The sequence below is a fragment of the Dipodomys ordii genome, unplaced genomic scaffold, assembly GCF_000151885.1.
Source record: "Dipodomys ordii isolate 6190 unplaced genomic scaffold, Dord_2.0 Scaffold134, whole genome shotgun sequence".
NCBI classification, from domain to species: domain Eukaryota; kingdom Metazoa; phylum Chordata; class Mammalia; order Rodentia; family Heteromyidae; genus Dipodomys; species Dipodomys ordii.
In genome coordinates, this window is record NW_012267350.1 from 103,026 (window position 1) to 118,389 (window position 15,364).

At 41.2% G+C, this 15,364-nt stretch overlaps 1 protein-coding gene across 1 annotated transcript in view; it reads right to left on the reverse strand.

Moving 5' to 3' along the window:
- Positions 1 to 6,973: 6,973 nt before the first annotated feature.
- LOC105996643 (protein Jade-3-like) overlaps positions 6,974 to 15,364 on the reverse strand; it is a 21,188-nt gene continuing 12,797 nt past the window's right edge. Inside the window, 6 exon segments of the mRNA XM_013030838.1 lie at positions 6,974 to 7,043; positions 7,045 to 7,228; positions 7,231 to 7,298; positions 7,365 to 7,944; positions 10,141 to 10,258; positions 12,968 to 13,438. Coding sequence (XP_012886292.1) covers positions 6,974 to 7,043; positions 7,045 to 7,228; positions 7,231 to 7,298; positions 7,365 to 7,944; positions 10,141 to 10,258; positions 12,968 to 13,438 — 1,491 coding nt within the window.

The following is a 15,364-nucleotide window of genomic DNA, read 5'->3' on the forward strand; positions in this document are numbered from 1 at the left end:
TTGATCATATTAAACTTGCAAAATTACATAACTCAAGCCAAGGCTGTTTTCCTAAGGGCAGAAGAGAAATACAATGGTAAATCTTTTTAGCCTTAATTCTTTTTGTTAAAAAGAGAAAATAAGAACATTTCCTGATTCCTTGTATTTGGACCAATCATGCCATGCTCCTTGGAAAAAGCTCCTAGGAATAACTTGTCTTTTCTTCTCAGGGACCCAGGTATTGACCCCAACTTCAGGCATTTCAGTTTAGGACTCCTCTTCTGTCATTAAATTAAGTCATCAAGAAAGTCTGAGGCTGTTTCATTATTAATAATCTAGACCTGCCACTTGTCAGTTCAGTTTCTTCTCCCATGGTCTTGTCTACTGTCTGATTCATGAAAATCAATATCCAGGGAACAAATGACCTTTGAACCACATAGGGCATAATCCTTCTGATTTCTTCTGAGATTCCTCAAGTGTCAAATCTGTTTTCAGTGATCCTGGAATCTATATGGTGCTTTCAGGATTTATATTAATGATCAATTGAGAAAAAATATAATGAAGAAATAATGTATAAATGTGAAGAAATATGAGGATTCATCCTGCTCTGTCTTTAACTCTCTGTATGACTATTGCCATAAATTGCTTAACTTTTCTGAAGATCAGTTTCCTGCAATTCCATTTTGACTAGAAGCACAATTATTAGTCTCCATGATTCAGGAACCTAAGAGTAAACCTCAGTCCTGCCAAGCTGGCAACCAGAGCAACATTATTTCCCTAACCTATAAATCCTAGCTTCTTGAGACGTGGAAATCATAAGAATAGAGGTTTGAGGCCAGCCCAGGTATAATGTTTACAAGGTTCCATCTCAACCACTAAAAACTGGGCACAGTGATGTCTAGTGATGCAAAAATGTAAATAAGAAGATTGTGGTCCAGGCCTGTGATTCTTTCACATTTTCCACAGTAAAGTTGAACCAGACTCGAAAGCATGGGTTACAGGTATCAGGCCTAATGAATAGATCATATTCAAATTCAGAGACCTGGTCCACCCAGCCGAGGTTACCACTTTCAAAGCATGCATCAAAGACAAAATGACCTTTCTTGGCTTGTCCACAGTAACCATTTGGAAGTACCATATATTTGTTTACATTTCCTCCAATGGAATCATCATTTCCCATATCATTGCCTGCAAAATCAGGATTATTGGGTATATTTGAGAAGTCAATGACAGCCAGTCATGAAGTGGGCAGTATATTGCTGCATAAAGCTGTGATGCTCAGTAATTATGTTGACTGCAAAATCAACGAGTCTTTATTCTCTCAAGGCTGGTGCTCTACCATTTGAGCTACAACTCCACTTCCAGCTTTTTGGTGGATACTTGGAGATGAGTCTCAGAATTATCTCTCTGGTCTGGCTTCGAACCTTTATTCTTTCGGATCTCAGCTTGAGCCACCTGGGCCTGGCTCATTTTCGTTTTTCAAGCATACACGTGGTGCCAAGCCCCTGTCCTTGAGCTTTCTTGCATGAGGCTGGTGCTCCATGTGAGCCACAATTTTTCTTTTGTGCTTAAATTGAAGATGAGTGTTATGGACCTGCCTGTCCCAATGGGCTTTGAACCTTGATTCTAAGATCTCAGCCTCCTGAGTAAACAGGATTACTGGTACTCAGTCTAAGTAGCTGTTTTGAAAGTGACCTTTAGCCTTGTTTTTGTCTATGTGTTACATTCTATCTTTGAAGACTATAGGACAAGACAACTGCACAAATTCTGGCCCAGAGACTACAGGCAGCCTTGTTTGACATTCCTCATGCCTACCTATGGCTATGCAGTCAGCAAATATAACCAACAGCAGATTTGTGTATACCACCATTGGGGTTATCCTTCCATATATCCCTGCAGAACTGGGAGGGGCAAGAACTTAACCATGAGATCCTAGTTCGCAAAGTAGACATGAATTTAGGGGTAACAATAGAAAAAGTCTGTTAGTAGTACCCTGATGCCTTGTTTTTTTTTTGTTTTTTACTGTCATCGGACTTGAACTTGGGGCCTGGGTGCTGTCTCTTGAGACCTTGCTCAAGGTTAGCATTCTACCACTTTGAGCCACAGTGCCACTTCCTGCTTTTTGGTGGTTAATTGGAGATAAGAGTCTCAAGCTGTTTCCTGCCTGGGCTGGCTCTGAACCTCAATCATCAGATCACATCCTCCTGTGTAGCTAGGATTATAGGTGTGAGCCACTGGTGTCTGGCCTATGACAGGCTTATCCAAACCAGGAATAGAAATTTTTCTCCCATTAAGTAGTTGAAAGGTCTAAAATAGTTAACCCTCCATGTGGAAGTGTTTTTGAGGCTGAAGTGATTAACTCAATGTAATTTGTGTTTCTCCAAATTTCAACAATTTAGAGTGAAGTTTTCTTTTTAATTATGTGAGAAATGTCTAAAATAAGATGCATGATTTGTACATGTGCTGAGTAGGTCATTTTGCAAATGCTCTCACTCTAGCCATCCTATGTTTCCATCATGTTTTTCCTTTGGTGCAGGCTCTGGGGCTTGAACTCAAAGGCCTGGCCTAGATGTTGCCACTGAGTTGTTTTTTTTTCCCCCGTTGGTTGTGGGGCTTGAACTCTGAGCCCAGACCCTGTCTCTGAGCCCTTCAGCTCAAGGCTAGTGCTCTACCACTTTGAGCCACAGAGCCACTTCTGGTTTTCTAGTGGACTATCCTGCCTGAGCTGCTTTGAAATGCAATCCTCAGATCTCAGCCTACTGAGTCTCTAGAATTACAGATATGAGCCACTGGCACCTGGCATGCCACTGAAGTTTTTTTTTTTTTTTTTTTTTTTTTTGCTCAAGGCTACTGTAGACCACGTAAGCCACAGTTCAATATCTGGCTTTTCTACCTTTAGTAGTTTTTTGGTGATAGAGTCTCATGGACTTTATGAGAAAGAACCATGGACTTTCCAGGCTTTGAACTGTGATCCTCAGCTCTCAGCCTCCTGAGTAGCTATGAGTACAGGTAGGCATGAGCCACTAGTACACAGCTCATTTTTTTTGTTTTTGCCAGTCCTGGGGTTTGAACTCAGGGCCTGGGCACTGTCCCTGAGCTGCTTCTGCTCTACCACTTGAGCATCAGCTCCACTTCCAGCTTTTTCTGTTTATGTGGTACTGAGGAATCAAACCCAGGGCTTCATGCATAGGTAAGCATGCTACTAAGCCACATTCCTAGCCCCCAGGTTTTTTTTGGTTGGTTGTTCATGGGACTTGAACTCAGGACCTGGTGCTCTAACTGAGCATTTTTGCTCAAGGGTAGCACTCTACCATTTGGAGTCACAGCTCTATTCCTGGTTTCCTGGTGGTTAACTGGAGATAAGTCTCACTGACTTTCCTGCCCCAGCTGGCATTGTACTATGATCCTCAGATCTTAGCCTCTGGAGCAGCTATGATTATTTTTAGGCATGAGCCACCAGTATGGAGCACTAGCTTGTTTTGTTTTTTTGGTTGGTTGTGGGGCTTGAACTCTGGGCCTGGGCTTTGTCCCTGAGCTCTTCAGCTCAAGGCTACTGCTCTACCACTTGAACTATGGTGCCACGGACTTTCTTGCCCAGGCTGGCTTTGAACCATGATCCTCAGATCTCAGCCTCCTAAGTAGCTAGGATTACAGGTGTGAGCCACCGGCACCTGGCTTCACTAGCTTGTTTTAATAACTAATCATTGACCATATATGAAATGGAGAAAGTGTGAAAGTAGTAGTGTGGGGGAGGGAAGGACCCTCAAAGTTTGGGATGGTCAGGTCCTGAGAAATGTTCACAGCTCAATCCACCTAAACAAGACGAGATGGCTGAGTTTATCAAGATTGATGTATTTAGGAAGCATGAGGTCTAAGAATTTAGCAACAATTAGAAAGCAAAAGATTTGTGAGCTTCCTTAACTCATTTTTAAGGACAATTATCCTCACATCTTTTGGCAATAGAATCTGTTCCAATCTATGAGGAAAAAAAATCAGTGGATCTCCCAGAAGCCTCAAAGCTCTGCACAGGACTACAACCACAACCACAAGAGGTAGGTATTTATTATAAACTAAGTTACTTTAAAAATATTCATATATATGGGCTGGTAAATTGGCTCAGTGGTAGAGTGCTCACTTCGAGCAAATTAGCCTCAGGGACAGTGGTGAGGCCCTAAGTTCAAGTCTCATGACTGGCGCGCACACACACACACACACACACACACGCACACACACACAGAGAGAGAGAGAGCCAGGTGCAAGTAGCTCACACCTTTATCCCTAACTACTCCAGAGGCTGAGATCTGCGGTTCACAGTTCAAAGCCAGTCTCAGCAGGAAAGTCCATGAGACTCTTATCTTCCCAGCCATATGAAATCATAGTTTCTGGGTCTCACTGTACTGACACGAATCAAGAATCTGTCCCTTTTTTTGCTTGTTTAAGATAGGATCTAGACATGTAGCTCAGCTAGCCTTTAACTAACAATCCTCCTGTGTTAGCCTTATGAGTGTTGGGATTACAGGTGTGTGCCACTATAATCAATCTAGGTTTCTCAACATTCAATTCCTTTGTTTCTATACACTCAATTCCTCCTCTTCATTTCTCTCCCCATCATTATTCTTGCTTAGTGAATATAATTTTAAGTATACAAGGAACACAGTAAGATTTTCTTAAAACAAGTACACTAAAATAAAAAATGACCATGCAGACAGTAGTTATTTTCATAATTTAATGAAAAAGTATTGGTAAGATGACTTTGAAAACAGATTGTATTGATCTTGAAAAATCAGACCTTCTAAGATAAAAAATTAATAGAAGCAAGAGGTAATACTTTAACAAAATGTAGCAAATGCAATCTGGGGCAGTTGAAATGTATACAATAGAAGGCTCCTTCATTTATTTAGAAAAATGTTGCAAAAATATTATTACTATATTTCCTGATTGAAATGATGCGTAGTCAATCTTCTCCCATGGCATTGCATATGGAAAGTGGCTGAAGTATATTGTTCCCATTTGCTTTCTCTCCCATGCACACAAAATGGAAAGGCATGACAAGATGAATATAAAATCCTGTACTGGCCTCTAACACCAAGAGGCCTTTTCAACATAATTCTCTTATAATTTTGTTACCATGAAAGTGTCAAATTTTTATCCACAGAAGAATAGTCAGGTGTAGGGGCAAGTTCTCTCCACTATTTTTCCATTCAAAAGCTCTACATCACACTTGTACATTGGCACAGAAGAAACATTCTGAAGACAGCCAAGCATCAGGTAAAATACAGAAGTTTCCAGAAAGGGAGAAAAGCACAAGAACCTTTTTTTGACAAAGTCAGAACAAAAATGGGGTGAGGAAAAGAGTGTTGAGTTTTCTGTAGCCACCAAACCATCGTAGGCTTCACTGACTGGCACCTTACCGGAGCCAGGCTATTTCACCAATATAAAACCTTAGAAATTGAAAATGGCCTCTTCTGTTTGAAAATTATCACTACATTTTTCCAAGCTACAAAAAAGAGAATATTGTGAGCATCCCAATTTGCCTCACATATTAAAACAGGTATTTTGCCCTCTTTTTAAAATGGAAGCAAACATGTTTCACCCCTTCCCCTGAAGTGTAATTATTCTCTTCCTCTAGAAAGAAGGAACCAAGGCTGAGAGTTTTGGAGGAAGGTATACAAACAACCTGTGAAAAATGGCTCCAGCCTTTTTGTCTGTAAAATTGCCTTTAGACACAAAGTTAAATTATATCCATGTGACAAACACATGACTCAAATTCTGTTTGAAAATAAAAATCTGTTTCAAAATTAAAACAGGTAAGAATACTTAACCTCTGTGCACTTTGTTATATTTACCTTATATCTCAATAAAATTTCTTATAAACATTAAAGCAAGAAGACAAAAACTGTCATCAAACTCATTCAAAAACAACATGAAAACCTTGATCTGTTACAAGTATCCCAGAAATGAGCTCACTTTGGGAAAGACTCTGGGATCCTTCACAAATCCCTAAACAGAGAATCAGAGCATTTTCCTTGGAAGTAGTACATGTGTACTTTGGTAAACACTATTACAAGTGAGCCTTTTATGCTTGTTAGCTGGGTAAAAGAGTTATGAGTTTGTCCTCAACAAGAAGGTCTAAGAGGGGGCTGGGAAGGTGGCTCAGTGGTAAAGTGCTTGCCTCGCATCCATGAGACCCTGGGTTCGCTTCCTCAGCCACCTCATAAGCAAAAAAAAAAGCTGGAAGTGGCACTGTGGCTCAAGTGGTAGAACACTGGTCTTGAGCTGAAGAGCTGAGAGACAGCGCCCATGCCCAGAATTCAGGCCCCATGATGGACAAAACAAAAACAAAAAAAGAGAGGGTCTAAGAACAGGCACTACACACTTCAAGCATTAGGAGAACTGAATGGTAAGTTATGATTCTGTCAAAGAAACTCCACCTAGCCAGAAGCAAAGGAAGAGGGTAGTGAGCTTGACAGTATCTGACAAAGATGATCTCTCCCCATCTCTCCCTTAAAGAGGGTTTACCGACACCAGTACAGCTAGGAACTTTCCAGAGACTGGAGCTCTGGGAATCATATTGTAGTTTCAAATGGTAAGTAATTTTAGTGTCTTATAATCATGGTTTCTGGTCAAACACTAGCAGTGTGGTGATCCTTAATACATAAACAGAGACCATTAGCAATGTAAGGACCCTTAATACATAAACTGAACAGTATGTTAATGTAACTGGAAAGCTGTACCTGCATATTTATTGAGTAAATAACTCTAGACCTAGCTGTTTCCAAACCAACCTCTGACAAACCAAATTCCAGACATAATCTGTAATTCTTACTCTATTTGTAAAAATTAAGACTTGAAACCTTTTCAAATACTTCAATTCAATTTACTGTGGAAAAAATTCCCTTTTCCTGTATTTCCTCTTAATATATGCCAGAATCCTTTTGGTGTTTGGATTTATCCCAATAACTGGGGTAAATATTGGACCACTGGCAGTTTCTAATCACCTCTGCATTGAACCATGGGGAAGAGGATGTACCTCGCTTTCCCTATGGCAATCCTGTTCAGAATCCTAGATGTTCCTTGTCTGAACTATATTTGTTTACAATGGCTTTTTCCTTACTTCCATCACTTTTGCTCTCCAAATCACTCAGTTTCAAATCTGGGCAATACCCATTGGTCTCTGGATGTGCAGCTTTCTCAGAGTATTGCCTGAGATGCTGCCTACCCAGGAACTGCTCTTTAAGATTTATATTCTTGGTTTCACATAGCATTGGGGGCCCTCAGTGCTCCTTCCACATTTTTTGGTTGTTTCTTTACAGGATCTGAACTTTTCCAAAGTTGATTTTCTAAAGCTACTCTGACCAGCTAAGTGGGAGCCTTCTTTACAGGATCTGAACTTTTCCAAAGTTGATTTTCTAAAGCTACTCTGACCAGCTAAGTGGGAGCCTACCATGGGCTCCTGGTTATCGAGCATCTCACTAGCACTAGCTTCCTGGATGACATTCACAGGCAGATTGTCCTCAAGGCCATCTGACTTGGCAGACTTGGGGCTAGGCTCACTATTTCCATTGTTGCTACGAGACTGTCCATAGAGGACAGCCTCAAAGACTGGAGACTTCTCCACCTCCACTGACGACCCATGAGAAAACTCAGAAGATGGAGATTTCTGAGTAGGACTGGGACTGTTGGCTTCATTCTGAGAATGGTTGTGGCTGTCCAGCAAGCACTTATTCTTGCTTTCTAGCAGAGGCCTTGTAGACGATATCACTTGCAGGTCCAGTGGCTCTTCAGGCACCTCTAGGCTTCTTTTACTGAGAGTAAGCAAGCCACTGCTAGGGGAGCAGGGTCGATGATCAGTCTCTATGGTGCCATTTCTGCAATCTTCTGGTATTGGTCTGGCCCCCGACTTTAAGGCAACTTTTGATGGTGAGGAAAGTAGTGCATTCTCTAGTGAATTTGTCGAAGGAGATCCTGAGATGGAAAAGAATGATTTGTTTTCATAACTGATGTAAGTAATAGTGTATATGCTTGTGGCAGAGGGAATTAATGGACCCAATCTTCCTAGTGTTCACCAAAAAACTTTCATTGATACATAAGTACATCATGGTGTAAGTGGTGGGAACAGCACTAGAGGATGGGGCTAAGGGTGCTAATCTTAGTAGTGCCACTCTGTTCCATGGCTCCCAACTACCTTACCTCTCTTTTCCCTATCTGTAAAAGGATTACAAAGACTAGTATGCTGCTCCTTGTACTCCTAGTCTGCCTCTTTCCCCTCCAAACACAAGGTTACTAGCAGTGGTTTGGAATTGACACTCTACTTGTGTGTCTGGTTCATGCAAGCATAGGCAATGCATGGCACTGCTAAAGACATGCCTTGAACACAGACATTTCACATCCTATCCCTCCCTTCTCTCCTGGCCTTCCTCATAAATGCAGCACAGGTTTGGTCAGTAAGAATACATGTATGTTGTAACCTGTCATTAAAAGTGGGGTGTTCCTACAAGGTTTAGGCTCTTAACCTATAATAATATCCTGACTACAAGTTACCATGGTAGAGATTACAGGGACAACATTCCCACCTCTGTCCAGTTCCCTGGCTATGTTATCATATGATCATAGGTCTTTATTATGTTGAACACTTCCAAATTGAAAATATATATATATATATACTACCAAAAATTAATCCATGCATATGGACTTGCCATTTGCCACTATTATCTTATTGGAGCTTTGCCAAAAGGTATCCCCCATGGGCAGTGTGTGAGAGCCACAACCCCCATTTCTGTTGATTTTGCCAGCCACTCGGAGCTAAGCTATAACTTCTACAATTAGAAGCCAAATGTCTAGAGCCAATCTCTTCAGCACACAGGAGCTTTTCCTTGCTGTTCCTTGGGTCTTCTTGCTTTGCCAATCACATTGTCCTGTGACAGTATCATTGTCTCCTGCTACACCACTGTGCTTCTTCCTGTTATCACTCACAAATACCCCAAAGCCTCATTTGGCTGAGCCCAGGCAGGAGCTGATTCTGCATACCTATCTCAGTGACCCCTAGTGGCCTAGGCTGTTACTTATCTGTGTTAAATGAGAAGCAGAGAGGCTACAGGTATTACTGAATATGACTGTCATTACTCCAGCTAGGCTTCCATACAAGAAAGGATTCTGTCTAGTTTAGATCGGAGTCCCTAGTAAGTGCTCAACAAATGTTAATGAATAAATGAAAAGATAAGGGACACGTCTATTAATTTCTGGCTAAGACTTTATAGACTACTGGTGAATAACCCTGGAATTAAATGTTTTCTTGGAACTGAGATTCAATCTTATATTATTATTTTTTTATTACAACCACACTATTTCCAGATTTTATATAGTTAACTGGAGATAAGAGTCATAGACTTTCCTGCCTGGGCTTGCTTTGAACTACTACCCTCAGACCTCAGCCACCTGAGTAGCTAGGATTATACGTGGGATATTATTTATTGAGATTTTTGGGGGGGCTTGAACTCAGGGCCTGGGCACTGTTCCTGAGCTTCTTGTGCTCAAGGCTAGCACTCTACCACTGGAGCCACATTGCCATTTCTGGCTTTTTTTTTTTTGCAGGTCGTGGGGGCCTGATCTCTGGGCCTGGGAGCTGTCCCTGAGCTCTTCAGCTCAAGGCTAGTGCTCTACTGCTTGAGCCACAGCGCCACTTCAGGCTTTTTCTGCATATGTGGTACTGATAATCGAACCTGGGGCCTCATGCATGTGAGGCAAGCACTTGACCACTGAGCCACCTTCCCAGCCCCTGGCTTTTTCTTTTTATATGGCACTGAGAAGTTGAAACCAGGGCTTCAATGCATGCAAGGCAAGCACTCTACCACTAAGCCACATTCCCAGCCCATACTGAGATATCTTAATGATTTAGATCAATACAGAATAATTTCATGGCTTCAACTAAAGGCCTCAAACATATATTTGGGGTTTAGAGACTTGCAATTTCCAATCCTATCCTGAGATTTCAGCCTAATTAGATAACATGAGCCATGTTCATATCAGGACTAGGCTGAAGCAAATGAAATATCAGACAAGAACTTTAAAATATTTTAAGTCAAACATTAAAAAATTAAATTATTAAAAAGGATATAACTGGAGTCTGTATATTTTCTAGGACAATTTTAACACACAGGTTACCTGTAGCAATTTCGTCGTGCATAATCTGGGCTTGCAAGTTGAAGATCTGCTCCTGTAAGTTGTTCTGAGAGAGTTTCAGCTTCTCTCTTTTGCTTATCATGTAGCACAGATTTTGTACCTAAAAGCGCAATCCCCAGAAAATAGATATTTGTTACAGTAACAAAATTTGACAGTTAAAATTTATCTAAAATGAAGATGACTAAGGATGAAGAAGGGGATGGGTGAGAATGATGATAGATTCAAGGGCCACATACCGAGAGAATTCCACAGGAATTTCTACAGCCATCATGGGACATTATTCCCAGATTAAACAGTAGCAAAAGCAAAATGCTCCAAAGCTTCCTTCTGAAATCTGTTTGCTTTTGCAGAAACTTTGAGGTTTGAACTCAGGGCCTGGTACTTGCTAGACAAGCATTCTACTACTTGAGCCACTCACTCCAGTCATTTTTTGTTTAAGCTATTTTCAGATAGGGTCTTCATGCTTTTTGCCTGGGGCTAGACTTGGATCATGATCCTAATTAGCTATGCCTCCTGTGTAGCTGGGATTTCAGACATGTACCATCATTACTAGTGTGTTGAAATGGGGTCTCATTAGCTTTTTCCCCCAGACTGGCCTCAAGACAGCCTCTTCTCCATCTCTGGGGCATCCTGAGGAGCTGGTAGTATAGGTGTAAGCCACTATGCCCAACTTTAAAAATCTATTCTTTTTGTTGTGTTACAAGCTTAATATTTTCATGCATTATCAGAATGGGAAGAACAACTGCTGATTTAGCCTTCTCTTTCAGTTCCCAAGTACAAATGATGGGAGAGAAAGAGAAAAGTCTGTTTCCCAGATCGAAAGGAGTTTCTTTTTTTGTGCTGGTCCTGGGCAATGTCCTTCAGGACTTTGCTCAAGACTAGTGCCCTCCCATGTGAGTCACAGCTCTACTTCGTTTTTTAAGTTGTTCATTGGAGGTAAGAATCTCATGGACTTTCCTGCTAAGGCTGGCTCTGAACTGCGATTCTCAGATCTCAACCTCCTCAGTAGAAAATGGCTTTTTTTGCTCATACCTTCAGCTTAGTCAAGTTTCCATAGTCACCAGGGGGAAAACTTCTTCTCTCACACCCCTCACCTGTTCTGTGATCTAGTTTATGCTTCTGTAAATGGGGATGTTTAAGTATTTTCTTCCATAAGCAGGTTAAGATTAAAAGAATATTTACAAAATGTTTAGAAGAGTGTTGGTAAACAACAGTAATAACAACAGGGACTCTATGTGTATCTTAAACTTTTTTCATATCTCCCTGGGATAAAATGAGGGAGAGGGTGACACTGTTCAAATAGAAATGTACTCAGGCTTGGAATGAAGCCCTGGGTTCGATTCCTCACTACCACATAAACACAAAAGGCCAGAAGTGTTGCTGGCTCAAGTGGTAGAGTGCTAGGCTTGAGAAAAAAGAAGCTCAGGGACAGTGCCCAGGCCCAGGGTTTAAGTCCCAGGATAGGCAAAAATATATTTTTTTAAGGTCTCATAGATTTAGAGTTTAGGTAGCAGAAAGGAAATCCCCCACCACCAAGCCATTTCTATAACTGCACAACAGTAATACCAATAGGGACTCTATGTATATCTTAAAATTTTTCATATTTCACTGAGATAAAATGAAGGAGAGGGTGAAACTGTTCAAATAGAAATGTACTCAGGTTGGGAATGTGGCTTAGTGGTAGAGTGCTTGCCTAGCATGCATGAAGCCTTGGGATTGATTCCTCAGTACCATATAAACACAAAAGGCCAGCAGTGGTGCTGGCTCAAGTGGTAGAGTGCTAGCCTTGAGAAAAAAAAAGCTTAGGGTCAGTGTACTGGCCCTGAGTTCAAGACCCAGGACTGGCAAAAAACAAAAAACATATTTTTTAAGGTCTCATAGTTTTTGGAGTTTTGGTAGCAGAAGGACCCACCCCACCCCCGCACCTAGCCATTTCTATAACTGCACAATCAAGTTAAAGATTTCAGGGTAAACATAGCACCTAGTTTACCTTTGAACTCCTATAGCACCTAACTTAGTGGATACTTGGAGAATATATCCTGAGTTAAATTATCTGGTGGTGTGGCTGGAGCTGTCCTTAGCTGTGGGTCACACAACTAGGTGTGCGGAGTAGTGGAGGCCAGCAATGCTGCCAAGTATCTTATATTACCTCCTATAATTGAAGGCAGTGCCCCACAACATACAATCCGTACTATTCAGACTAAAACACCCAGAGTGCAGCAAGCACTTTCCTGAACCTAAAGTTCACTCTTTCCTCAGCCTGCAGTCTCTAAATTGTATAAGTAAATACAATCAAGCCAATTTAGGCTCAAAGTAATGAACAAACTAAGTAAACTAAAGCTGGGTGTGGGTGTCTCATGTCTGTAATCCTAGCTACTCAAGAGGCTGAGATGTGATGATCATGGTTAAAAGCCCCCTGGGCAGGAAAGTCGGTGACACTCTTATCACAAGTTAGTAACAGAAAAAGCTGGAAGTAGCACTGTGCCTCAAATGGTAGAGTAATAGAATTGAGCAAAAGAAGCTCAGGGACAGTGCCCAGGCCGAGTTGAAGCCTCAGGACCAGCAAAAATAAGGTAGGAAATTATAATAAAACAACAACAAAAATCATAAACATGAGCCTTGCCAATCCCCTGAATGTGCTAATCAAAATTTCAGAGGAGCCCCAGTGTCTCCAGACCATAGTAAAATCAGAAGATAGGCAAAGACCCAGGATACAGACTCTTGAGGAGGTCCTTTTTAAACTGGAAGTAGGACCTTTTATTTTTATGCAGACTATGATCTACACACTAGTCAGCACCAGTCTCCTTACCCTCTCCAAGTCCTGCCGCAGGTGCATAAACATTCTCATGCAAGTGTGAATATTTTCTTCTTTTGGCTGTACTAGGATGTTTTCTTCTTCCAACTTGGGAGGAAATAATGGTTTGTTGAAGTTGCTTTTGCGCTTGAGTTTCCAGTACTTATTGATGAAATCCACAGTTTCCAAGGGTAACTCTAGTTCTGCAGCCACGTCTTTTGATTTCACAAAGGAATAGAACTCTTTTTCTAGCTCATGAAGCTTCTGTGCCCTCATGTTATTTTTCTCACTCTTGTTCTGGCTTGGTTCAGCAGTCATGTGGTTGTGGGGCTCAACCTCCCCAAGTGACTGCCTATTTTGGCTGTGCTTGAGACAGAATGACTTGAACTTTACTTCGTTGCTATCATCTAGGATGGTCTTCATCTCTAGGTTGTGCTCAAAGGCACAGGTGACATGAAAAGCTGTGGTGCAGCTTCTTACAGAGCACTGCAGAAGAAAGGAGGGTTAAAGGCAACAGAACTAGGGGTGGTGGGGCAAGCAGAATCCTATGTTGAGCATATACTGAACTTGTATGAAGCCAAGGAAAAACAAGGACAAGGCACGACTATGAAAATGATTTATCAGTAACCTAGGAAACCTGTTCTTACAGAAAGGAACAAAATACAGAGGCAAAAACAATCCTTAGCAAAAAGAACAGTGCTGGAGGGGCTGGAAGGTGGCTCAGTGGTAGAGCACTTGCCTTGCATGCCTGAGGCCCTGGGATCGATTCCTCAGCACCACATAAGCAAAAAAAAAGCCAGAAGTGGTGCTGTGGCTCAAGTGGTAGAGTGCTAGCCTTGAGCTGAAGAGCTGAGGGAGAGCGCCCAGGCCCAGAGTTTAGGCCTCATGACCAGACCCAAAAAAAAATTTTTTTTAAAAAGAACAGTGCTGGATGAGTATCAATTCCAAATTTCAAACTCTACTACAAAGCCATAGTAATCAAAACAGCTTGGTACTGGCACAAGAACAGACCTCAGGACCAATGTAATAGAATTGAAAACCCAGAAGTAAACCCACACTCCTATAGCCACCTAATTGTCAATAAGGGAGCTAAAAAAAATAGAATGGAAGAAAGACAACCTCTTCAGTAAATGGTGCTGGCAAAATTGGTCAATCACCTGTAGAATACTAAAGCTAGATCCTTATCCTTATATATCACCCTGCACCAGAATCAACTCCAAATAGATCAAACACCACGGAGTCAAAGCAGACACCCTGAAAACATTACAGGACAGAATAGAAGAAACCCTAGTTCTACTTGGTACAGGTCGAAATTTTCTTAATAGAGACCTGGAAACACAACAAATCAAAGGTTGGTTGGACAAATGGGATTGCATGAAGTTTCAGAGCTTCTGCAAGGCAAAGGACCTAGTTAACAAGATCAACAAAAAGCCCATGGATTGGGAGAAGATCTTCATTAGCCATACAACAAACATGGGCCTCGTATCTAAAAGGTACTAAGAATACAAAAAATTAATTCCCTGAACAAGTCCTCAAAGAAACAACTGCCCAATAAATAAGTGGGCTATAGACTTAAAGAGAAACTTCTCTGAAGAAGAAAGAAGAATGGCCAATAGACATATGAAGAAATGCTCAACCTCTCTAGCCATAAAAGACATGCAAATCAAAACAACATTGAGATTCCACCTCACTCCAGTTAGAATGGCTAGAATCAAGAACTCTAATAACAACAGATGCTGGAGGGGATGTGGCCACAAGGGAACCTTACTTGATTCTTGGTGGGAGTGTTAACTTGTTCAACCACTTTGGAAAGCAGTATGGAGGTTCCTCAAAAGACTCCACATAGAGCTTCTCTATGACCCAGCAATCCCACTTTTGGGCATTTACCCAAATGTTTACAAACAAGACCATACCAAAGCTAAAAGCACAACTATGTTTATTTCAGCATTATTTACCATAACTATGATAGGGAACCAACCCAGATGCCCCTCAGTAAATGAATGGATCAAGAAAATGTGGTATATATACACAATGGAATTCCATGCCTCCATCAGAAAGAATGACATTGCCCCATTTGTTAGGAAATGGAAAGACTTGGAAAAAATTATATTAAGTGAAGTAAGCCTGGCCCAAAGAAACATAGGTCCCATGGTTTCCCTTATTTCTAATAACTAGTATATGCTTGGGACAAGTAGAAAAGGTCAAAAGCTTTGTACATATGACCAGATAAGATGATGTTAAGCGAAATGAACCCCAAGATAGGGACACAAGTGGGTTTTTTCTTGCTATAGTTTTTAACACATTTATAATGTCCCATGTGATTTTTTGTTTCTTTGTATGTTTCTCCCCCACAGTATAACCCTGTTCTCACTGTATTTGATGTTGGTACCCTGCATCTTATATATATATATA